This window comes from Nicotiana sylvestris, chromosome 7 (assembly GCF_000393655.2).
Source record: "Nicotiana sylvestris chromosome 7, ASM39365v2, whole genome shotgun sequence".
In the NCBI taxonomy this organism is placed as follows: Eukaryota; Viridiplantae; Streptophyta; class Magnoliopsida; order Solanales; family Solanaceae; genus Nicotiana; species Nicotiana sylvestris.
In genome coordinates, this window is record NC_091063.1 from 142,343,818 (window position 1) to 142,370,197 (window position 26,380).

Below are 26,380 nucleotides of genomic sequence, written 5' to 3' on the forward strand. Positions count from 1 at the left end.
AGCAGAGACGATTCTTTCTTTCTTTTCCTCTTTTTATTACCTAATAGTAGTACACAACTCCTTCTTTAGTTACTTTTCAAAATCCCTAAATCAAAAGCGCCTCTCCAGAAAACACTCTCTAGCCCCAAGTCTTTTACAACAGCAAAATACCATTTTTTTGCAAACTAAGGTCACATATTTTTCCAATTTCTTTATCAATCTTACTGCTTCTTTTGTTTCTTTATCTTTTTTCTTTGATTTGTGAAGTACTGAAGTTGGGTTGAAATATTATTGATTATTTGAATGTTTAAAATTTATTTTGACAGTCAAGAACGGGAAGAAGTGTTATAATCGGCATCGACAAGCTTTAAATCTTGTCTCCAGATCTTCAAAATTGGTATTTCTCTTTGCCTCTTCACTTCTTTATCTTCTCAGAATAATGTCATTCTTGTCAATATTACCCTATCCATATTTGCTTGAATTTTTTGTTTTAAAAGTACTGAAACTATTGATGGTTTGTTGCTGCACTTCTTAAAAAATGACATTAACTTTCTTATTCCCAAATAGTTTCCCACTACTTGTAATTCTTCTAATTGTGAACTTGTGATTTTTGTGATTGTGATTGATTTGTATTTTTATAATTTTTTTGGATTCAGTTTGAGTAGAATTGTGAAAATTTGATTTTGTAGGAAAGGTAATCCTGACATTGAAATGGATAAATTTCTCATCAAGCTAAATGTTGGCCAACCAAGTTCTAGTTTTAGTTGGCCATCTGCGAGTTCACAAATAAATCCGGAAATTCAAAGAGAAACACATCCTTCCCCACATTTAGAGCTTAATTTGGAATCTCTTGAAGTGGATCCCAAAGAAAGATTACCTATTTCGAGTTATGGTCCTAATATTCGAGATGAAGTGATGAGATATTATATTCAAATGGGGCTTTGTAAACCGATAGGCCATGTCTTTCCTAAAACTAAGTTTGGGAACAAAATGCGTCAATTTTGTCCCACTTGGTTTAAAGGACCATATTCTCAATGGTTGGAGTATAGCATTAAAGCGGATGTTGCATTTTGTTTGTGTTGCTATTTATTCAAGAATGAACTCGAAAGTCGTGGTAATGGGGGAGATGCATTTACAAAAGACGGTTTTAGAGGTTGGAACAAAGCCGTGGAAATACTTAAGGCACATGTTGGTGATGTGAACAATATCCATCACAAGTGTTTTAATAGGATGCACGATTTGAAAATCAACGTCAATCGATTCTTTCTTCTTTTGACAAGCAAAGCGAAAAAGTAAAAAGTGATTATCGTATGCGCTTAAAAGTCTCAATAGATGTGGCAAGGTTTCTCTTAAGATCGGGATTTCCATTTCATGGACATGATGAAAGTGAAGATTCTGAATATAAAGGCCCTTTTCTTGAACTTTTGGAATGGCATGGCGATATGCATCCAGATGTGAAAAAAGTAATATTACGCCATGCTCCACAAAATGATATGATGATTTGTCCGACAATTCAAAAAGAGATTGTGGAAGCTTGTGCTAAAGAAACAACTAAAGCTATTATCGAAGACTTGGGTGGTGATTTTTTTGAAATAGTAGTTGATGAATCAAAAGACATCTCACATAAGGAGAAAATGGCTCTAATTTTGAGATATGTCAACAAAAGTGGAATGATTATAGAGCGATTCTTGGGTATTGTCCATGTGAGTGACATATCTTCCCAACCATTACAAAAAGAGATTTATTCTTTGCTTTTGAAACATTCATTAATTCCATCCAAGATACGTGGATAGGGTTATGATGGTGCTAGTAATATGCAAGGGGGGAAAAAGGGCCTCAAATCTTTAATTTTGAAAGATACTCCGTCTGCATATTCTATTCATTGTTTTGCTCATCAATTGCAACTAGCACTTGTAGCTCTTTCTAAAAAGCATTCGAATGTGGATATTTTTTTTTATATTGTCACTAATGTTTTGATTACTATTGGAGCTTATTTTAAGCGCAGAGATTCACTTTGGCAACATCAATTGGATAAATTGGAAGAGTTGATTAAAGTTTGAGAAGTTCTTACCGGGCAAGGTTTGAATCAAGAATGAGGCCTCCAACGACCGGGTGATACTCGTTGGGGGTCTCATTATAAGACCTTAGACAATTTCATAGTTTTATTTTCTTCAATTGTTAATGTGCTTAAAGATATGAAACATGAGTGTCTATATCATCTTGATAGATTTGCCGCACAAAATCTTTTGAGCATGATTCAAGAATTTGCATTTGTATTTATGTTGAACTTGATGTTTAAGGTGTTGCTATTGACTAATGAATTGAACAAAGTTCTACAAAATAAAGATCAAGATATCATTAGTGCTATGGAAATGCTTGACCATGCAAAGAAAAGACTACAAAAGATGAGAGAAGAGAAATGAGACTCTTTGATGGAGGAGGTTTGCTCATTTTGTAGTAAACATGACATTGCAATTCCCAACATGGATGAAGACTATGTTATTGGAAAGTCGAAACGTAAGAGATCCGAAGTTTCCTATTTACATCACTTTCGTGTGGAAGTATTTTATGCCGTTATTGATTTGGAGCTTCAAGAGCTTAATAGCCGTTTTGATGTAGTGACTAGTGACTTACTCCTTGGTATGGCTAATTTGAGTCCGGTTGATTCATTTGCAAATTTTGATAAGAACAAGATAATGAAACTGGCCAAGTATTATCCAAGTGAATTTGATGAAAATAAGCTTCAGGAACTTGCTTTTCAACTCGATAGCTTCATTGTCTATGCTCAAAAGTGTGATAGCAAGTTTCTTAACTTGAAAGGAATTAAAGATCTTGCTAGAGTTATGGTTGAGACAAAAGTTGATCAGACTTGGACACATGTATATTTACTTGTGAAGTTGACTTTGATTATACCTGTTGCTACCGCAAGTGTGGAAAGAGCATTCTCATCGATGAAGTACATCAAAAATGATCTACGCAATAGAATGGATGAAGATTTTTTAAACAATTATTTAGTTTGCTATATAGAGCGTGGAATATTTAAGACTGTAAGTAATGATGCTATTGTTTAACCAAAAATATGATTCTTTGGTCAAAACTAAAGACAAATAGGAATTCGGGCTACTGATAATCAGGAGACAAAAAAGAAATAATAAACTTTTTGAGAATGACAAATAAGCAGTAAATAGGTTTGTATTCCAATGTAATGTTGATGATATCCTCTGTCCTTACAAATGACGAGACCTCCTCCTTTTATAGTTGATTCTAAGTAAAGGAGTAATACCTTAGTCTTAATGAGACAATTATGAGCAATAAATGACATTAAATAAGACGTTACACAATCATTCCTATTTAATACCAATTCTCTAACGTATTGGGTATTTAATATTGAATTTGGACTCCTTTTCGTCATCATATCCATGTCTTCAATGCCTTCTGATCTCTTGGCTTTAAATGACCTAAATAGGTACGAAGCTTGTATTATTCGAATTGCCTCTCGTGCCTGTTTAGCTTTCCTTTCCCCGTATCTGTTGTCACTCGTGCCTCTTAACTGATCATCATGTTTTGACCATTTGACCAGTCCTCGTGTCATGCCACGTCACCTTCAATGTAAATTCAGTTTTTTCCCAATACAGATAGCCCCCCACTTTCCATTTATTTATCAATTAAATATCTGGGAAGTGAATCTTCATAAAAAGGGAATTTTTGCCGTAATTAATACTATGACAGTACTGACGCTTCAATTGTCCCTTCTAATTAATGCTTTGCATACGTGTCACCTTTTATTTAATGCTCTACACACGTGTCACTTTCTGATTGGTTCTGCAATTCTACGCCTTTTTTCAAGGCTTCTTCATTCCCACTATTCACTAAGTGATAGTTGCCTTTATTATAGGCTTTCCATCATTACACTTCTAAGTTTGACGGTTGTCATTATAAACATATTTAACCCTCTTTCTTTTGTCTTCTTCTTCATAGATCTTCAACAAGCAATTTATTATTCACTTTTGCTTTTTCTCCCTTTAGTTCATCCTTCTTCAACAATGTTATCTCCAAACCCTAACCCTAGAAAAGTTCCAATTCTAGATCACTTCCCCAATGCCCCCGTAAGACATAGGACAGGCAGAGGAGGTAGGCTTCGGAGCTTGAGCCTAGGATCCACTCGTGGTGGTTCATCTGGTTCTGCTTCTTCTTCTTCTTCTTCTTCTTCTTCTTCTTCTTCTTCTTCTTCTTCTTCTTCTTCTTCTTCTTCTTCTTCTTCTTCTTCTTCTTCTTCTTCTTCTTCTTCTGGTATTAGGAGTTCTATCCCAAAGACCCCTCTTCTAAAGGTAAAGAACTTTCTGAACCTACTCAGGAACCTTTAGTTGAAGAAATCGTACCCAATGATTTATCTTTTGGGAATGATAGAAGATCTCTCCAAGAACAAGTTAAAAATTTAGAAAAAGCTGACACCTATCCTTCTTTAATAACTGAACTTGTGATTCCCACTGTTAGGAAAGATTGTAATTGGAGAGATAATCTTCGTATGATGATTCCTGCCCCAAACCAGAGAATTTCTTCTTTCAGAATTGGATTCTCTTTCGTTTATACTTATACCTTTACTTTGGGATTTAATCCTGCCATTGACCCAGTTATACTTGAATTTTGCCGCTTTTTCAAAATATGTTTAGCACAAGTAGGTCCTCTTGTTTGGAGAGCTGTGGCTTGCTTAAGGTATTTGTCTATCAAAGCCAATGTTAATTTTACCTTTTCCCATCTTATTCACCTATACCACACCAAATTATTCCGCCATGGAGTTTTTACCTTGACTGCAAGAAGCAGGAAGGTTTTGGTAAACCCCGAAGATGACAAGGATCGAGGGTGGTATTGTCATTACGTTGCTGCACATACGGTGGATTTGTTGGGTGAAACAAACATTCCCTTCCCTGAGAAGTGGAATTTTGCACGTAAGTTTTTCTTTTTCTTACCGTATCTATTTTTTAAGAATTTTGATTTCTCGTCTCTTTTTGGCTTTTTGTAGCAACCATGGGAGATGTGGAACACATTCCTAACTTTCGTGGTTGGGTAGATTCAATTTTTAATATTGCGCCTGTGGAGGCGAGAACTTGGAAATCAATTTCTCTTTTGAATGGATGGAAAGTGAAGACCCATGATATGTATTTCCTTATGCTTTGCAGTATATTGAATTCTTTCTTATTTTAATTCTTTATGCCTCTTTTTATCAGGATTTGGTATCAGGGGTATGACAGCTGAGGTAGCCGTTGCCATTCGAGCGTCTTCAACTGCTTCACTTGATTTGGAAAAGACTCGGGCCACGCTACCAAAAGAAAAGTTGTAGAAGAAAGTTCTGAGAATGAGGAAGAAGAGAATACCTCTTTGATAGCTAGACCAAGAGCCAGGATACGCGTCATTGATGGAGATGAAGTTGAAGATACTCCTGCTCGAGCCTCTATCTCCGAGCCTGATCAAATCCTTTCTGATGAGGATACCACTCCAAGAGGCTCTAATGAATCAATTCGACGTCTCTTTGTTAGTGGTTTTGAGAGTGGAGAGTTTTTGACCAGTTCTTGATGAAACTCCCCTCTCTTCTTCTATTCCCATTTCTTCTATTCCTTCTATTCCTTTGACAACCACGAGTATTTCTTTGCCTATTTTATCGACTCCTGTTTCCTTACCTATTTTGGTTCCCATATCTGCTCCTACTGTCCCTGCTTTGACTCTCACATCTCCCATTGTTTTTACCTCTTCTACTACTCCTCCTTCCATTGTTCCCCCTCCCTCTATTCAGCATATAGAGGCGGGTTCTAGCAGTAGAGGCATGACTATAAGAAGTGTTACTCTTGAAGTTCCTGCCAATCATAGCCTTTTGAGAAAGACTGGTGGAGCTAATGTTTGGCTCGAGCCTCTAATCAGAGATATTGAGAAGAAGAAGATGGAGAGCCACAGTTGCTTGACTCTGATGAATGACATAGTTCATTCTACCTTGAAGGTACTTCTCTTTTAACTTACAAGTTTTTTTTATATCTCTCTATATTCTCACATTTGATGCCTTTCCCTTGTAGGCTAATCTTATTGGTACTGAGTTAATGGGAAGAATCTCCACTCTAGAGAAGAAGGATCGAGAGTCTGCGAAGGCTATCTCTGAGGCTAGGAGAATAGCCAAGGAAACCCAGCTTGAGGCAGCAAACTGGAAGGAGCAGTTTGAGAATGCTCAGGGGACCATAGAGGAGTTGCAAGAAAGTAGAAATCACCTGGAGCAGCAAAAGCGTGGTTTGACTTCTGAGCTAGCAATTGCCAAGGCTTCTTCAAGCCAATTTGAAAAAGATAAGGAGCTTTTAGAGTGCTCATTTTCAGAACAATTATCAAAGGCCAGTGAAGAAATCAGAGAGCTTAAGGCACTTGTGGAGAAGAAAGAAGAATATGCAGGGGAGTTAGTGCAAAGCTTGACTCAAGCTCAGGCTGACTTAAGGATCTCCTCTGACGAGATACGTGCTTTGAAGAGTTCTCATGCCTCCCTTGAAGCTTCCCTTGACTCCCACTTAGCTGAACACCAGATATTGAAGAACGATCTTGCTATGTGGGAAAGGGAGTGTGGACTTCTTGAGGAGAACTTCAACATAGAGGTGGGCTTTTCTAAAATCTCGCCGTGATGCTTTGATGGAAGCTACTCAAGAAAACTTTGATTTGCAATCTGAATTAGCCAAAGTCTTAGACACTTTTGAAAAAAGCCAACAACCAGTTGATACTCCTTCTCATGCACTTGGAACTCCTGGGGCAGAAGAGCTTTTAAATGAAGAAGTGGCTACTGCGGCAATTGGAGTTGCAATTCCGGCTCCCGATGGTGAAACTTCTATGACAAAGTCCATGGAAGCTGAAGCTCCCGTGACTCTTGCTTCCCTTGGTGATTTTAACACTCCAGGCCCACTTGAAACCGCTCCTATTGCTGCTCCCTCAGAAGTTGTTACCGTGCTTGTGACTGCCCCTGAAAATGAGATTGCAACTTCTGATGTTCCAACCCCTTCAGTGACTAGTTGAATGTATTTCAAACTTTACTATTTTTTTAATTGGTGGTGTTATCCCTTGGCAACTTTAAGGGATCTTTTGATGAAGTCCCCAGTTATCATAATGGGGCATTTGTAAAAAATAAATATTTTGCTGACTAAGTTTGTACTTAGTCTTTTATATTAAGAAGTTTTATCGGTACTTCTGTATATTCTATTCTTGCATATTTATCTAGGACTTATAGAATAACTTAGCATTTTTATCCTTTGAAAATGCTTTATGATTCTTCTCATGGATTATCAACATGAGGCTTATAAAAGAGGGCCCTTTTATTTTATCGACACTTAATGAAGAAGACGTCTCAACTTCATAATGGTGTTATAATACGATGAAAGAAATAGGAATACACATGTTTTGTATGAAACAACTTTGACAAGTTTTTATTCATGAACTTTAACAAGTTTTTTGACTATTACATGTATTAAAATACATCTATAACTTTCTCGTAACTGTTTTTCTTGTAACAGATTTTTACATAATATAAAATAAACAAGGTTTTTCTTCATAACTTGTTTCAGTACATAGTCATGACCCTATCTTTATATATTAGGAAGGGTTTGAGAGGTGACTTCATTTATGAGTTTGAGAGATGACTCTGTTGTTCTCATGGGAAAAACATTATGATGAATGTCTTGTGTTTGTTGAACACGATGATGAATACTGAAGACTTTGTAACTTTTTCTCAACACTTGTCTCTTTGTGGCCGACTTTTGTTCGATATTCGTATCTGTTTTTCTACACATATCTGTGTATAATATGTAGTCCCCCAAGTGTTTGAGCGGTGAAGTATGAAGCCTCGGGCACTTGTTTATTTCTTTCAATTTGGTCCATTTCCTGAAGCAGAAAAATATACGGGACTCGGAGGTGTGATTATAGATGAAGACTGCCTAACTCGTGTGTATTTCCATCAGATTAATTGTAACCCTGGGCTGAGAATTTTAGAATACTTCATTTTGCCTTGCAGGTCGTGACTCATCATTTGGCACGAGTTAGGGTTTTTGCCTAGCATCTTAAATCGTTAGTAAAACCTTAATAATTCAAAAGAAAATTTTTAACATGGCGATACCTGACCGTGGGTACTTTCTCAGAAGTAATATCTCTTTAAATGGACGGCATTCCAATGTGAGGGTAAAACTTTGCCGTCCATTATCTCCAACTCGTATGCTCCTTTTCCCGCAATGTCACGAACTCTGTATGGTCCTTCCCAAGTTGGACTTAGCTTTCCTGAATTAGCAGCCTTTGCAGATTGGAACACCTTTTTAAGCACGAAGTCCCCAATTTTGAAAAATCTGAGGCGTGCTTTCCTATTGTAATATCGTTCAATTACTTGCTTTTGTGCTGCCATTCTTATCAATGCAGCTTCTCTTCTTCCTTCAAGCAAATCAAGGTTGACCCGCATCTCTTCATCATTAGATTCCTCCGTTGCCTGAACGTACCGTGTGCTCGGTTCACCTATTTCAACTGGAATTAAGGCTTCCGCACCATAAAACATTGAAAATGGTGTTTCTCCAGTGCTTGTTTTTGTCGTTGTACGATAAGCCCATAGTACTCCAGGTAATATCTCAGGCCAATTACCTTTTGAATCATGTAACCTCTTCTTCAAGTTGTTGATAATGACTTTGTTTGTGGATTCCGCTTGTCCATTACCCACTGGATGGTATGACGTAGATGTTATCCTTTTAATCTGCCAACTTTGGAGAAATTCTGTGATTTGAGCTCCTATGAATTTTGGTCCATTGTCACACACAATCTCCTTTGGTGCTCCAAAGCGGCATATTATATTTCGCCATATGAAGTCTTTAACTTCCTTCTCTCGTACCTGTTTAAATGCTCATACTTCTACCCATTTAGTGAAATAATCTGTGAGTACAAGTAGAAACTTTACCTGACCCTTTGCTTGTGGTAGTGGACCTACGATATCCATTCCTTATTTCATAAAGGGCCACGAGGCTATAATAGGGTGTAGTAACTCAACTGGTCTGTGCATATTATTGCCGTATCTTTGACATTTATCACATTTGGACACGAAACTGTTTGCCTCTTCTTCCATCTTAGGCCAATAATATCCTGCTTGAATCAATGTTCTTACCAGTGACCTTCCCCCTGCGTGATTTCCACAATGTCCTTTGTGCACTTCCCTCATCACATATTCTGTTTGAGAGGGTCCGAGACACCTTGCTAGTGGTCCACCGAACATCTTTCGATAAAGATTTCCTTGATATAAACAATATCGAGCAGCTTTTTCGCGAAGCGCGTGAGCCTTCCCTTTGTCATTAGGCACGGTTCTGTGCTATAAAAAAGCAATAATTTCGTTTCTCCAATCCCATGTTAAATGATTAAAATTTATCTCACTCTTATCAGGTTCGAGAACGTAATGAAATAAATGTATGACTGAAGCATTTGCGTCATTTGCTACGTCAGCTGCAGATGCGAGATTAGCTAAAACATCTGCCTCCACATTCTCATCTCTTGGGATCTGCATACCTTCCAAGTTTGGAATTGCTTTATTAGTTCCCGTACCTTTTCGAGATATTCTTGCATTTGAGTTTCCCTGGCTGTATAAGTCCTCAGCATTTGATTGACCACGAGTTGAGAATCACTCTTGATTATAATTTGTGTTATGCCGAGTTCTCTTGCCAATTCTAAACCTACAATTACAGCCTCGTACTCTGCTTCATTGTTAGTTATAGAATGACATTTTATAGCTTGCCTAATAGTTTCACCCGTAGGTGGTATGAGAACTATACCCAGACCTGCTCCTTTTACATTAGATGAACCATCAGTGAATAAAATCCAAGTCCCCGGGTTTGCACCATTAAAAACTTGTAATTCTTTTTCTGCTTCTAAATGCATCCCCTGGCTAAAATCAGCTACGAAATCGGCTAATACTTGAGATTTTATAGCAGTCCTAGGTTGATAAATGATTTCGTATTCACTTAATTCTATAGCCCATTTTGCTAACCTCCCTGACAATTCATGTTTATGCAAAATGTTTCGTAATGGAAAAGCAGTAACTACAATAATGGGATGACATTGAAAATAAGGTCTTAATTTTCTAGATGCCATGATCAAAGCTAATGCTAATTTTTCTAGTTGTGGATATCGTGTTTCAGCATCTAATAAAGACTTGCTTACATAATAGATAGGAGATTGTTTACCTTGGTCCTCACGGACTAAAACAACACTTACCGCAACTTCTGACATGGCCAAATAGATGAGTAACTTTTCTCATTCTTTTGGTTTTGCCAATAATGGTGGATTTGACAAGTAAGCTTTTAAATTTCTAAGGGCTTGTTGGCAATCTTCGTTCCATTTAAAATGATCTTGCTTTTTGAGTGCGGAGAAAAATTTAAAGCATTTTTCTGAAGATTTGGGAATAAATCTTCCCAAGGCTGCAATTCTTCCCGTTAGCCTTTGGACTTCTTTTTTACTTGTAAGGATATCAGGGATCTCCTCTATTGCTTTGATCTGAGAAGGATTCACCTCAATACCACGATTAGAAACGAGAAAGCCCAAAAGTTGCCTGAGGCAACCCCAAATGCACATTTTTCTGGATTGAGTTTCATATTAAATTTTCGTAAAATTTCAAATGTAACAGATAAATGAGAAATATGATCATGAGAATGCTGGGTTTTGACGAGCATATCGTCTATATATACCTCCATGGTTTTTCCTAAATGTTCTTGGAACATTTTGGTGACCAACCTTTGATAGGTTGCTCCGGCATTTTTGAGACCAAAAAGCATTACTTTATAACAGTAAGTCCCCCTGTCTGTGATGAAAGAAGTTTTTTCTTCGTCACTGGGGTCCATTTTAATTTGGTTGTACCCCGAATATGCATCTAAAAAACTTAAAAGTTCATGTCCTGCAGTTGCATCAATTAACTGATCTATATGCGGTAAAGGGAAAGAATCTTTTGGGCAGGCTTTGTTAAGATCTGTATAATCCACGCAAACCTGCCACTTACCGTTTTTCTTACAACAACTGTGTTTGCTAACCAATTAGGATACTTTACCTCGCGTATTGACCCAATTTTTAATAGCTTTTGGACCTCATCTTGAATCACCTGATTTTTGAAAGCTCCTTGCTTTCTTTTCTTTTGATTTATTGGTGTAAAGGATGGGTCTTCGTTTAATTTGTGAGTCATCACATCCGGTGGTATCCCTGTCATGTCAGCATGGGACCAAGCAAAACAGTCCACGTTAGATTTTAGAAATTCAATTAACATACCTCGCATGTTTGAGTTTAAATTAGCTCCAACATAAACTTTCCGTTCAGGCCACTGCTCAAATGATATCACAGCCTCGAGTTCTTCGATGGTTGTTTTAATATTTTCATTCTCCTCAGGTTTTTGAATTGTATCAGGTCTCGAGTCTAAATCTGTTTTCTCTCGCTCAGTTGAGGTTTGATTGCTGACACCTTCAACTGTTTCCTGTAATCGCTATTTTTCTTTGTTTACGGTGCTCGTATCTGTTACAGCGTTGGTACTCCTGGCTGTTTGCTGATCCCCTCGAATTTGACAAATCCCCCACGGTGATGTAAATTTAATAACTTCTTGTCGAGTTGATGGAACAACATCCATATCATGGATCCAAGGCCTCCCCATGATCATATTGTAGGCCATTTCCATATCAACTACCTGAAATTTAGTTTCTTTAACAACACCTGCAACAAAAGTTGTTAGAATTACCTCTCCTTTTGTTACCACACTTGAATTGTCGAAGCCTGACAAGGTATGCGCCTTGGGTATCATTTTGTCTTCAGCTTGCATTTCACGTAATACCCTTAGTAGTATAATATTTACGGAACTCCCTGGATCAATCAAAACTCGTTTTACATTAGTATCATGTACAAGTAAAGATATTACCAGTGCGTCATTATGTGGGGTTATCACTCCTTCGGTATCTGCATAATCGAATGAAATATTTTGATTTTCTAAAACCTGTCGTACCCGTTTCCCGCGTGTAATTGTTACTTTAGAAACCTTGTTGGAAGTTGTGTAGGTTATGCCGTGAATATCTTCTCCCCCACTTATCACATTCACTGTTCTCTTGGGTGAAGGAGGCTTTGGTGGCTCTTGCCTATTTTTCATATAGGCTTGTTTACCTTTTTCACTAAATAACTCAGTGAGGTACCCTTGCTTCAATAGATGATCCACTTCACTCTGCAAGAATCTACATTCTGAAGTTTTGTGCCCGTGATCATTGTGGAATTCGCACCAATGATCTGGATTGCGTCTATTTGGATTTGACCGCATCTCTTTTGGCCATCGTACCTTATTTCCCATGTTTCTCAAAACAGCCACGAGCTCGGAGGTAGTGACATTAAAGTTATATCCGCCGAACCTTGCCTTTAAACTTCTGTCATCATCTCGTGACTCTTGTCTGTTCCGATCATTTCTGAATCTTGATGAAGAACCAGATTCCCTATTCCTTGATTTTTGATCATATTGCTGGCTATCTTGTTTTGACTGTGAGTCTTTTCCTGTAGGTCCCATATATGGATCTTACCTGTTTTTACCTGATCTTTTTTCGGTTTCTGATCTTCTGGAACCGCCCCTTTCTTCCTGATGAAACTTAGGTATGGTATCTTCTTCAATTCGCAGCTTCGTACTGTACCTGTTGTAAACATCATTCCACGTGGTTGTATGGAATTCTCGAAGTCTATCTTTGAGTCTTCTCGTGGCTTCAGAACTTTTGTCATTTAAATTACTTGCAAAAGCTATTGCAGCCCAGTTGTCAGGTACACGAGGTAGAGTCATTCTTTCACGCTGGAATCTATCAACAAAGTCTCTGAGCAACTCTGAATCCCCTTGTTTGATTTTGAAAATATCTTCCATTCTTTTCTCAACCTTTTGAGCTCCCGAGTGTGCTTTAATAAAAGAATCTGCAAGCTCAGCAAAAGAATTTATAGAATTTTCAGATAAAAGAGAATACCAGGTTAATGCACCCTTGGTGAGTGTTTCTCCAAATTTCTTGACCAGTACTGATTCAATTTCTTGTTTGGTCAAGTCGTTGCCTTTCACGCCTGTTGTAAATGCAGTCACGTGGTCACGTGGGTCTGTAGTACCATCATATTTCGGGATGTCAGGCATTTTGAACTTTTTCGGAATTGGAAGGGGAGCAACACTTGGCTTCCAAGGTTGTTGTGAGTATTTGTCCATGTCTACTCCTTTTATTACAGGCGGAACTCCAGGGATTTGCTCAATACGCTCATTTTGTTCCTTAATCTGTTTCTGCAAGGTTAGTACTAAATTTTGCAAATAGGAATTATTTGAATTACCTGGTCCCCCTTCCTGTGGTTCACTGGTGGTTCCTCCATTTCCAAAATTAACAAGACCAGAACGAGGATTCTCCAATGTATTATTATTAGGAGTTGGTGTGGGTGGTGCAGCAGGCAATCGACTAACTAGAGCCTGAAGAGCTTTGCCGGCCTGTGCATCAATTAGCTTTTGTAAAGCTTCATTTGCACCTCCTTCAAAATGTTCAGATTGTTCTTGTTGATCAGCACAGGATTCAGGAGCAGGAGTGCCTTCATGAGATTGACGTGGTGAATCTGGAGGGGAGGGAACCACGTCAATGTTCGGTAGGTCTCCTTGATTTTGATGGATTTGATTTTCATGGTTTCCCAATGTGTTATCACTGTTATTGTTGTTGTTGTTGTTTGACATGTTGATAAAGACGAATAAAACGTAGCTTCAAAGAAAAGATTATCAGTTTCCCGGTAACGGAATGCTATTGTTTAACCAAAAATATGATTCTTTGGTCAAAGCTAAAGACAAATAGGAATTCGGGCTACTGATAATCAGAAGACGAAAAAGAAATAATAGACTTTTTGAGAATGACAAATAAGCAGTAAATAAGTTTGTATTCCAATGTAATGTTGATGATATCCTCTATCCTTACAAATGACGAGACCTCCTCCTTTTATAGTTGATTCTAAGTAAAAGAGTAAAACCTTAGTCTTAATGAGACAATTATGAGCAATAAATGACATTAAATAAGACGTTACACAATAATTCTCATTTAATACCAATTCTCTAACGTATTGAGTATTTAATATTGAATTTGGACTCCTTTTCGTCATCATATCCACGTCTTCAATGCCTTCTGATCTCTTGGCTTTAAATGACCTAAATAGGTACGAAGTTTGTATTATTCGAATTGCCTCTCGTGCCTATTTAGCTTTTCTTTCCCTGTATCTGTTGTCACTCGTGCCTCTTAACTGATCATCATGTTTTGACCATTTGACTAGTCCTCGTGTCATGCCACGTCACCTTCAATGTAAATTCAATTTTTTCCCAATACAACTATTATTAACCGTTTTCAAAGTATGAAAACTCGTCGAGGACAATTGTAAAGTGAATGATGTTTTTTTTGTGTGACTATAATATTAATTATAGTTTGCTCATGAACTTATTGTCATTGTAAAATTATACTTTTTGTTCCTATATCATACCAATGTCTATAAAAATTTAACGGTGCACTCATTCTCTTGAAATTCTGGATACGCCTCTGCTTGGAAAAGTGAAAGGAAAGAAGTAAGAAGAATCTTGCATAGTTGAGTAGGGAACTCTGGTAATAAAGAGAAGTAACTAAGCAACACATATAGATCCAATACTAAAAGACTGAAGAAGAAGAGGACGAAGAAGAAGAAGAAGAGGAGAAGCACAGAAATAAGTTGAAAACTCGCCAAACAGAGATGTGGCACTTCCAAGCAGGGAAGGAATAGCAAAGGAAAATCCCAGAGAGCAAGGAAGAGTATCGGAGGAAGAGAATTACAGAGACTAATTGTAAGACCCAAATAGTATTGTTAATGTACGCGTGGTTTACTAAAGAGAAATGGGATCCACGTGTCTATTCATCAATGAAATAGGCCAAAGTATAAAGTACAATCTATAGTAAATTTTGTACAACAATTTGTGACTGTGTTCGTATACTTCCAACTCCCATTTCTATATATTAGTAATAAGACATCCTTCTTAACATTTATGCAATTGGTTCATGGTTATCCACTAAGATGATATCATCAAAGTCACTGCTTTATGAGTTCCGGATTCTAGTCTTTTTAAGTTATTGAGTTATAAATTAGTAATTATATAAATATTCAATAATTCTTTAAGTTAAATAGAGAGTTTGAACCAATGCTATTGGGTTCGGCCGAACCCGCTCCATCCACTCTAGCTCCGCCCAACTTGCATATAATTCATCATTTTACAATACTTAGGATATTATTTTTCTTTCTCTTGCAAATAACATATGCATAAGTTACGCAAGAACCTACATGTAATTATGTGCGGGATAGAATGCAAAATGAGAAGGGTGAATTAATAACACATGAATTAAAGTAACTAAAATAACCAAAATAATAGTCATGCATTAAATTATATTAATTTTTTAGATAAGCAAAACCACATATTTTAGTCAATGCATGATTCATGCATTATTAGCCCTTGCTTTCGAACCATGGATATAATTTTGATAATAGGCCTTGTGCATACAAATCCAAATTAAAAAGTCCTAATGTACACTGAGTGGAAATCCTAATCAAAATAGGCGAGTTTCCTCTCACCTTTTAAGTAACCTATTCCGAAGATGGAACAAATAAACAGACCAAAAATTATTTTCCGTGCCACTCTTCTTTTCTTTTTCCCTGACGGAATCAAATTGCTCAGGTTTTCTTCTGTCGCTTTAATACAAAATTTTATGTACGTTCTTATTCACTTATTCCGTCCGATGTGATAATTGTTCAAAGCTATTATTATTATTATTATCTACTAATTTATGTATTCGTAAGTTTTGCGTGACTATTTACAAAAACTTTTTGTTGATTTATGCAATCATCGAAGACAATTATGCATGGTTGAAATATGAGTTATAGCTGGAATTTTGTGATTCCTGAAGTTAATTTGTGTTATGTTGTTATGATCATTCAACACAATTCTTTATAGGCTTCAATGTCATAAACCTTTTTTCTAATTTATCGGAGCTAATATATATGTCTGAAAAAGAAATAAAAATAACAACATATTAAAGAACAATACCAGTGATTCTAAATCTTGAATATACCATTACTCGTACATATTAAAGAACAAAATCGAGCTTCAATGCATGTTTCATGAAGATCAATGTTCAGTCAGTTGGCTTTCTAGTCTTAGTTGCTAGGTTTTCTATGACGTGGATATACTGCTAGTTGCTCTAGTAATAGGGGGTCATTTGTGAGTCTTTGTTCACACATATAACAATCTTCCCCTCGAACTAAGTTTCACGTGGCTCACTACCACGATTCACAGGTCTTTTTTCGAGATTCACAGCGTGCCACACTCATTGTTAGAATATTACGGCAACCGAAACCCGCAACTAGCTTCTTCTTGTGTGCCGCATTATCACTTTGTCATCTCCATATTCATCCCCCTAAACCAGGGCTCTGATACCAATTGTTGGGCTCAACCAGCTTAAAGATACTCTTAACATAGTGTGATATAGTTCGCTTTAGGCCAAGCCAGCAGAGATTTCCCCAAAAGGCCTCACACCATTAAGAGATCCCTACACTTTATATGTAGTCTTTTAATCTTTTCAGCTACCAATGTAGGACTTTGTTCACACACCCAACAATTTGGTTCGAGGATAAATTATGTAGGTATTAGTTATGCATGAATTACTATAGCTCATGGTGGAAAATTGAAGTTACAGAAGCAAATAGCTAACTGAACTTTCTCCGCTCCTTAATTTGTTCAAAAGCTGATAGCCAAATTGATTTTTACTTGTTCAAGTATGAAACAAAGTTTTCTCTAACTTTTCTATAAATTTCCTTCAGAAACCTAATGGAGCTCTTTGTTGATGAACACGCTACAAGAATGTGGGATCAAGTTGCTGAAATTGATGACATTGAATTCGCGCTAGAGATGCAGAGCTTAAAAGAGAACAGAGTATGGAAAAGATAAAAGCAAAGGAACAAACAAAGTAGAAAAGACTAGTCTTTTCTATTTTCCAGAAAGTATAATCTATAACATCCTAGTGAAGATTCCACCAAGATACATTTACAAGAATTTCATGCCTGTCTGCAAAGCATGGAAAGCGATGTTCTCCGGAAGTCCTTTCGTTGAGCAAAATTTCATGGAATCGAAATCACATTTACTGATACAGGCAGCATCAGAGCGGCATATGAAAACAAAGCTGATAGAGATTGGAAAAGAACTTGAATTTGAGTCTTGTGATCTTGGGATAAATCGATTAGGTAAGGTTCGCCCTGGCTGCGATGGATTTTTATTGATAAATCCACCAAAAGACAATGGTCAGCTACAAGTAATAAATCCAGCAACAAAGTTTTCCCTCACTATCCCTAAATGCCCTTCAGGTTGCCCACATAAAGCCTGTAGTGCAGCTCTTGGATTTGACTCTTCGACAAAACAGTATAAAGTAGTGCATGTTTATGCTGATTCTTATGGTTTCGAGGTGTTAAATCTAGGCAGCGCGGATAATGAGTGGGAACGAGTTTCTGGTCCGTGGGAAGATCTAAATGATCGTCCGTTTAATCCACTTAATTTTTCCTGGAAGGATCCAGTGTCAATAAATGGAAGGATTCTGCATTGGTACGTTGATTCAAATGAATATATCGTTTCAATGCAAGTTAAAGAGGGAAAATGCAGTATAACGCATCTTCCTAAACTTGGTAATGTGATAAAAAGGAACAACTATTCCTTGGCAGAGTTGGGTGGATATCTTTCTTTTATCCACAGTGCTTCTGAAATAGAAATGGATGTCTGGATTTTGGAAGATTTTCGAGGGCAAGTTTGGTCCAAGAAACATAGTATTGTGGTAGAGTTGACGAATTATATCTGTCCAAACAAAACAGCAAGACAGAATGAGAGAACAATGCCAAATCTTGGGAAACTTGTTGCTATTGCTGGAGCGAGGAATGGTGAAGTATTGATTTTTAAGCATAAGAACTCGAGTGCATTATACATATATGATACAAAGATTAGGGTGATGAAGAAGATCGGCATTAATATGAAGAACATAGAATCTTTTGTACTGCACAAGGATAGCTTATTTACTATGAGGAGGATCTCATAGTGTCATGATTTAATTTAGTAGTATGTTGTTTAACTTAGGTTGGAGAAGGAAGACTAGGTGTTTTATTTTTTGAATTGTATGTTAGTAATAATTGGTACTCTGTCTAGTCTAAATACTGACTTTTCCTTGGTTATATTTATGCATGTTTCTTCTACCATTGAGGATCACTGAAAAGTTCTTGCATAAATGTTGGTGCTTTCATCGTTACAAAGGTTGTTTAGGTCAAGGGAAATGCATATAACTAAGATATCAGAGAGAATGTGATATGTAATGTCTTGCATTTGGTTTGAAAACAGAGTTTTTGAAAATAAGGATAATGTTGCATTAATACTAAGGTGGGTCAGATATAGGGCTGGGCATATATCGATAAAACCGATAACCGGAACCGTTAATTTTTTATTAGGTTATCGGTAACGGTTTATTGGGTTAACGGTTCGATAATGGTTTAGAACTTTTTTATTATTGTGTTATCGGTTCGAGCCTCAGTTTGTCAATTTTGTTAATAGGTTAACCGATAACCCAATAAGAATTAATAAAATTACGACTTTATCCTTAAGTATATACAAATGTTAGGGCTTCAGTTCATTCTCTCCTATTCTTTCTCAACCCCGCTCTTCAGTTGCTTCATCTTCATTCTTCATAGACCTTAGTAGTTACTCCTAGCATAAGTCTTTAGTATGCTATATGTGAATTCTTCTCTTTTTTGCTTAACTCCGGTGAATTGTCTTTTCCTTTTTGCTTAACTCTAGATTGAGTTATCTTATCGGGTAAACCGATAACCGAACCGATAATGATCGATAACCGATTAGCTGATAACCGAACCGATAAGAACCGATACCCGATAACCGATATCTTATCGGTTCGGTTATCGGTTTATCAAATTTGTAAACAGATAACCGATATGCTAAACCGATAATATTCATAACCGAACCGAACCGACCGATGTCCACCCCTAGTCAGATAGCATATATTCCATACTAGTGTCATTTAGGATACTTTGGTTACCTAAGCTTACCAGCATATTACATGCATCATACGAGACTTGTAACAAAAGATACAGTTCCTTCCTTATCCTTATCTAATTGTTGCGTTAAAAAAATGGTGGGCTTGATAATCGATAAGGTTGTTGAGGATAGGCAACTTCATAGCTTCCTTGGCCAACAAATGTGCTGTCACGACCCAATTTCACTACGGGTCGTGATGGCACTCAACACCGTTGTTAGGCAAGCCAACGCGGAAATATTAATGAGTTCTCGTTTTACTTTATTAAAACAGTTATAGCAAGTTCTTAATTTGAATTTAAAGCAAGTGATAATTAGTAACGTACAATAATAGTTATACAATCCAAAAGAATAATCTACCAATGTGTGTGACAAGATCTGGTGTCACAAGTATATGAGCATCTAGTAGGATATACAAAAGAATAAATCTATTCTACTGTCTAAAATAGAATAGACAGTCAAAAACAAAGAGAGACTCCATAATGCTGCTGAACGATATAGGAATGGAGCAGCTCACCGTGTAATCTCGGTTTACAATCAAGAATGAGCACCAGACTGGTAGCCATATGTACCTGCTCAGATCCTGTACAATTAAGTACAGAAGCATAGTATGAGTACATAAACAACATGTACCCAGCAAGTATCCAGTCTAACCTTGAAGAAGTAGTGACGAGGGGTCGACTTGACACTTACAAAGGTCAATACCAATAATGATTAAAGATTTTCACCAAGCATGGATAACATGGGCATAACAGCAAGCTCAGAGTTTGCACAGAACAGTATATCAGTGTCAGTCATGTCTTATAATAATTTCACTTCAGGGCATTTAACAAAGTAAGTCATGAATAAGATTTTACATAGATATCTTGTGCACATTATGCCAAGGTCGTACAGCCCGGTCCAACAGAAAAGAAACTGTGCACTGCCAGAGGGTCGAATGGCGCGAACCATAGATGCATCTATTTCTATCGAGGCGATCGGCCCAATCCACAAATATCAATTATCATCAAAAAAGTACATAAAGGAGAATTCATAGTCAAATAAATTCATACAAGTGTTCAAGCAAGTGCATACGTTCACATATGTTTATTTAGCATATCCTAAGTGATCTCTTTAGCATGAAAGGATATAAACATTTACAAATATGGCATGATACGGGTCCTAAACTACCCGGACAATTAACATAATAGTAGCTATGCACGGACTCTCGTCACCTCGTGTGTATGTATCCCCCACAAGTAGGAGCACATAATCAATTAACTCACATATGGGGACAATTCCCTCTTACAAGGTTAGAAAGGAGACTCACCTCGCTCCAAAGCGTACTTCCAATATAAAGAACGTGCTCAAACCCTCAATTTGGAGCCGAACGATTCAAAACTAATTAAACGAGATAGGAGCTAGTCAATACAAGCTCACAAGTTCGCATTGTAACTATTAAAGTAATTTCCCAACTCTAAACACAAGTTTCCTAAAATCCGTCCCCAGACCCACGTGCCCGGATTCCGAATTTTTTAAAAAAAAGTTGCTCTCTATAACCTAAGGATCAAGAGTATATGATTTCTACTTTATTCTATAACAAAATTTCGTGGTTAAATCTTGTTTTTATCAAAACCATAGGTTTTACTCTAATCCCATGATATTTCACTAATCTTTGTGTGTTAATCTACCCAAAACCCAAGTATTAAACTCAAAATAAGTAGAAATAACTTACCTCAAGATGCTAGGTGGAAATTCTCTCTTTGGAACCTCCCAAGTCGCCCAAACAGTGGAGGAAATGTGTTAAAAATGACACATTCCCGTATTAAATGAAGGCACTGCCTTCAGCTCCACACCTGCGATTAAGGGACTACACCTGCGGTCTCGCTTCAGCGAGAGAATGCCCGCATCTGCAGAGCTGGGCTGGGCTGGCTGGGACCGCTTCTGCGGTTTGGGGGACGCTCCTGCGATTTCGCTTTTGCGGAGAAGGAGTCGCATCTGCGGTTCCTGGGCTCCTTCCCCTTGGTCGCATCTGTGATGGGTCAACCACTCCTAAGGTCTCGCACTTGCGGCTGACCAACCGCAGGTGCAGTTATGGCAGATAACTGGAGCTTCAGCTCTTTTCCAAATTTTCCAACTTCACTCGAGCCTCGTCCGATTTACGCTCGGGGCCCCCGGATCCTACCCGAACATATTGACAAGTTTGAAATCATAAAACAGACTCGCTCGAACCCTCGGAACGCTGAAAGTCGAAACAACGCTAACTAAGAATCATCCCCTAAAACCAATTGAATCAAACTTATGAACTTCAAGTTCTTCAATTTACTTTCAATGCAACGAAACACACTTATACTACTCGAATTGACAGAAAATTTTGCGTGCAAGTCTTAAATAGAAATACAGAACGATTCCCGGTATCGAAACTCCGTTCGGACCTTGATAACAAAAATCCGCTCCAAACCAAATATTTAAGAACTTTAAAATCCTTAAGGAATCAACTTTCACTATTAGGCACCAAAACGCTCCTGGGTCATCCAAAATCCGATCCGGACATATGCCCAAGTTCGAAATCATCATACAAACCTGTTGAAATCTTCAAATCTAGATTCCAAGGTCGTTTACTCAAAACATTAACCGAAGTCAAACTTGGCCTTTTAAGCCAACCTGAGGAACCGAGTGATCCAATTTCAACCCAAACTCTTCCAAATCCCGAACCAACCATTCCCGCAAGTCATATATCAGTAAAATCAAGTACGAGAAGTCTTATCTAGGGGAACAGGGTTTTAAAAAGAAAAATGATCAGTCGGCTCGTTACATTCTCCACCTCTTAAACAAACGTTCGTCCTCGAACATGTTTAGATTCATACCTGAAGAGCCGAATAAGCATGGATATCTGCTCTGCATGTCCTCCTTGGACTCCCAGGTCGCTTCCTCGGCTAGTTAGCCCCTCCACCGGACCTTTACTGCAGAAACCCTCTTAGACCTCAACTGGCGCTCCTGCCTATCAACAATGGCAACTGGCTCTTCCTCGTAGCCCAATCTCTCGTCTAGCTGAATAGTGCTGAAGTCTAGCACATGGGACAGGTCGGCATGATACCTCTGAAGCATAGACACGTGGAAAACTGGATGAACTCCCAATAAGCTGGGGATAAAGCAAGCTCGTAAGCAACCTCCCCAACTCGCCTCAACACCTCAAATGGGCCAATAAACCTTGGGCTCAACTTGCCCTTGTTCCCGAATCTCATAATACCCTTCATTGGCGAGACTTTCAAGAGGACCTCTCGCCGATCATGAATGATACATCATGCGCCTTCTGATCTGCGTAACTCTTCTGTCTGGACTGAGCTGTGCGAAGCCTTTCCTGAATCAACTTTACCTTTTCTAAGGCATCTTTCACCAAGTCTGTACCATATAACTTAGCCATACCAGACTCAAACCACCCGATAGGAGAACCACATCGCCGACCATATAAAGCCTCAAATGGAGCCATCTCGATGCTGAACTGATAGCTGTTGTTGTAAGCAAACTCTGCCAAGGGCAAGAACTGATCCCACTGCCCTCCAAAGTCAATCACACAGGCTGTAAGTATGTCCTCCAAAATATGAACTGTCCGCTCTGACTGTCCATCGGTCTAAGGATGAAATGTTGTGCTGAGATCCACACGGGTCCCCAACTCACTCTGAACGACTCTCTAGAAATGGAAAGTAAACTGAGGGCCTCTATCTGATATGATGGAAACAGGCACACCGTGCAACCGGACTATCTCCCGAATGTAAAGTTGAGCCAACCTCTCTGAAGTATAAGTAGTCACAACCGGAATAAAGTGTGCCGACTTGGTCAACCTATCCACAATGACACACACTGTATCAAACTTCCGTAAGGTCCGGGGCAACTCAACTACGAAGTCCATGGTAATGCACTCCACTTCTACTCAGGGATAGGCATATACAGAAGTAGGCTACCTGGCATCTAGTGTTTATACTTAACCTGCTGGCAATTCAAACACCTAGCCACATACTCCACTATGTCTTTCTTCATCTGCCACCACCAATAATGCTGCCTCAAGTCATGATACATCTTCGTAGCACCCGGATGAATGGAATACTGTAAACTGTGTGCCTCCTCTAGAATCCTCTCCCTCAAGCCATCAACATTAGGAACACATAGGCGACCCTGGAGTCGCAGAACACCATTCTCGCCAATAGAAACCTCCTTGGCACTGCCCTGTAACACCGTCTCTCTGAGAGCTGCCAAATGTGGATCATCGAATTGTCGGGCCTTGATCTACCCCAATAATGAAGACTGATAAACAACACATGCAAGGACTTGGCTGGGCTCTGAAATATCCAACCTCACAAGTCTGTTAGCCAAGGACTGAATGTCCAAGGCTAGTGGCCTCTCCTTTGCTGGAATGAATGCCAAGTTACTCATACTCTCTGCTTTCCTGCTTAAGGCATCTACGACCACATTTGCCTTGCCCGGATGATAAAGAATGGTGATTTTATAATCTTCCAGTAACTCAAGCCATCTACGCTGCCTCAAATTGAGATCCCTCTGCTTGAACAAATGCTGTAAGTTGCGATGATCAGTATAAACCTCACATGATACCCCATATAGATAATGCCTCCATATCTTAAGAGCATGAACAATAGCGGCCAACTCTAAATCATGCATCGGATAATTCTTTTCATGAATTTTCAGCTGACGCGAAGCATATGCAATAACTCGCCCCTCCTGCATCAATACGCAACCCAATCCAATGCGTGAAGCATCGCAATATACCGTATACATCACTGAACCGAAAAGCAACACAAGAACTAGTGCTGTAGTCAAAGTTGTCTTGAGCTTCTGAAAGCTCGCCTCACAATCATCGAACCAGCGGAAAGGAGCACCTTTCTGGGTCAATCTAGTCAGAGGTGATGCAATAGATGAAAATCCCTGCACGAATCGTCGGTAATAACCTGCTAACCCCAGGAAACTTCTGATCTCGGTCACTGAAGTAGGATATGGCCAACTCTGAACTACCTCAATCTTCTTGGGATCCACCATAATACCCTCTCCTGACACAATATGCCCCAAGAATGCCACTGACTCTAGACAAAACTCACACTTGGAGAACTTAACATATAGCATCTGCTCTCGCAAGGTCTGAAGCACTACTCTCAATTGCTGCTCGTGCTCCCCTAGGCTACGTGAGTATATTAAGATGTCATCAATGAAGACGATGACAAAGGAATCAATATAAGGTTTGAACACCCTGTTTATCAAGTCCATAAACGTCGTTGGGGCATTAGTCAAGCCAAAGGACATCACCAGAAACTCATAATGGCCATATTTGGTACGGAAATCAGTCTTCGGAACATCTGAGTCCCGAATCCTCAACCGATGGTACCCTGATCTCAAGTTGATCTTAGAGAACACCCTAGCACCCTGCAACTGGTCAAACAAATCATCAATGCATGGCAACGGGTACTTGTTATTGATGGTAGCCTTGTTCAACTGTGGTAATCAATGCACATCCGCATGGTCCCATCCTTCTTCTTTATAAACAACACTGGTGCACCCCAAGGTGACACACTTGGTCGAACAAACCCCTTTGCTAACAACTCCTCAAGCTGCTCCTTCAACTCTTTCAACTCCTTTGGAGTCATACGGTACGGTGGAATAGATATAGGTTGGGTACCTGGAGCCAAATCAATACAAAAATCAACATCACGATCCGGTGGCATGCTAGGAAGGTTAGAAGGAAACATATCGGCAAACTCCCGGACTACTGGAACTGAATCAATCGTCAAAGACTCTGCAGTGGTGTCCTGAACATATGTTAGATAGGCCAAACACCCCTTCTCGACCATATATTGAGCCTTCAAAAAAGAAATAAACCGACTAGATGTATCAACTGTGGAACCCTTCCACTCCAACCTTGACAACCCTGGCATTGCTAATGTGACAATCTTGGCATGTTAATCAAGGACGACATAATATGGGGATAACCAATCCATGCCCAAGATCACCTCAAAGTCGATCATATCGAGCAATAAGAGATCTGCTCTAGTCTCGAAACCACAGAACGTGACCACACAGGACCGGTAGATCCGATCCACAACCACAGAATCGCCCATAGGGGTGGACACGTGAATAGGAGTGCCCAAAGGCGCAAGAGGAATAACCAGAAAATGGGCAAATAGAGATGACACATATGAATAGGGAGACCCTGGATCAAATAGCACTAAAGCATCTCTACCGCAGATGGAAATAATACCTGTGATAACAACATCTAAGGACAATGCATCTGGTCTGGTCTGAAGGGCATAGAATCTAGCTGGAGCGCCGGTTGGCTGGCCTCCACCTGACTGAACGGTAGCTGGCTGACCTCTCCCTGTCTGGCCTCTACCTCTAGGATGGCCTCTACCAATTTGTCCCCCACCTCTAGACGGCTGGGCACCCCGTGCTGTAATTATGGGCTGCTGACCCTGCTGCACTGCCTTGCCCCAAAGCTTGTGATAGTACCTCCTCATATGACCCAGGTCTCCGCACTCGAAACAACCCAGCGGTGCAGCAACCTGCTGCCCTAATGGCTGACCCTGATGACCTGTAGATCCATTGGAAGAAGCCTGAATAGCCGGTGGACGGTATGAACCCTCCGGCATAGCACTGAAATATGAACCAAAAGAACCCTGGGGACCTGAATACCCACTGGAGGAACCCTGAATAGTTGGCGGGCGGTAAGAACTTTGTGGTATGGTGCTAAAATAGGGGCGCGCTGGACCACCTCGAGCAGGTGGTGGTGCTGAATATGGGGGACTGCTAGGCTGACCTCTCCTAAACTAACCTCTACCCCTAGTCGGGGAACCTCTAAACTCTCTAGATAATCTATCCCTCTTGTCCTTCTACATATGCTCCCTACCTCTCAGACGGGCCCTCAATCCTCTGAGCAATCTCTATCATTAGATGATAAGAAGTCCCCATCTCCACCTCTCGGGCCATGTTGTCCCTAATTCCAGAATGCAACCCCACAACGAACCTCCGCACCCTCTCTGCATCAGTAGGAAGTATCATCAGTGCATGGCAGGATAACTCAGAAAACCTCGCCTCATAGTCGGTCACAGACATCTGACCCTGCTCCAGCTGCTCAAACTAATACCGTAGCTATTCGCTCTCAGAGGGTGGGATATACCTATCAAGGAATAACTGTGTGAACTGTCCCCAAGTGATGGGAGGAGAACCTGCTGTAGACATGTGATTTTTGACCCTCCCCAAGATTTTTCATATTTTAGCGTAAAT

At 39.1% G+C, this 26,380-nt stretch overlaps 3 protein-coding genes across 3 annotated transcripts; all 3 read left to right on the forward strand.

The window, feature by feature from the left end:
* Nucleotides 1–690: 690 nt before the first annotated feature.
* On the forward strand, nucleotides 691–1,275 carry LOC104246943 (uncharacterized). The gene has a single exon (XM_070152356.1). The coding sequence runs from the start codon at nucleotides 691–693 to the stop codon at nucleotides 1,273–1,275; it is 585 nt and encodes a 194-aa protein (XP_070008457.1).
* A 1,136-nt stretch (nucleotides 1,276–2,411) lies between these two features.
* LOC138873870 (uncharacterized) lies at nucleotides 2,412–3,050 on the forward strand. The gene has a single exon (XM_070152357.1). It carries the CDS (start codon nucleotides 2,412–2,414, stop codon nucleotides 3,048–3,050), a length of 639 nt encoding a protein of 212 aa, XP_070008458.1.
* A 13,814-nt stretch (nucleotides 3,051–16,864) lies between these two features.
* Nucleotides 16,865–18,116, forward strand: LOC138873871 (putative F-box protein At5g50220). The gene is made up of 2 exons (XM_070152358.1): nucleotides 16,865–16,969; nucleotides 17,064–18,116. Exons 1-2 carry the CDS (start codon nucleotides 16,865–16,867, stop codon nucleotides 18,114–18,116), a joined length of 1,158 nt encoding a protein of 385 aa, XP_070008459.1.
* The last annotated feature ends 8,264 nt before the right edge of the window (nucleotides 18,117–26,380 follow it).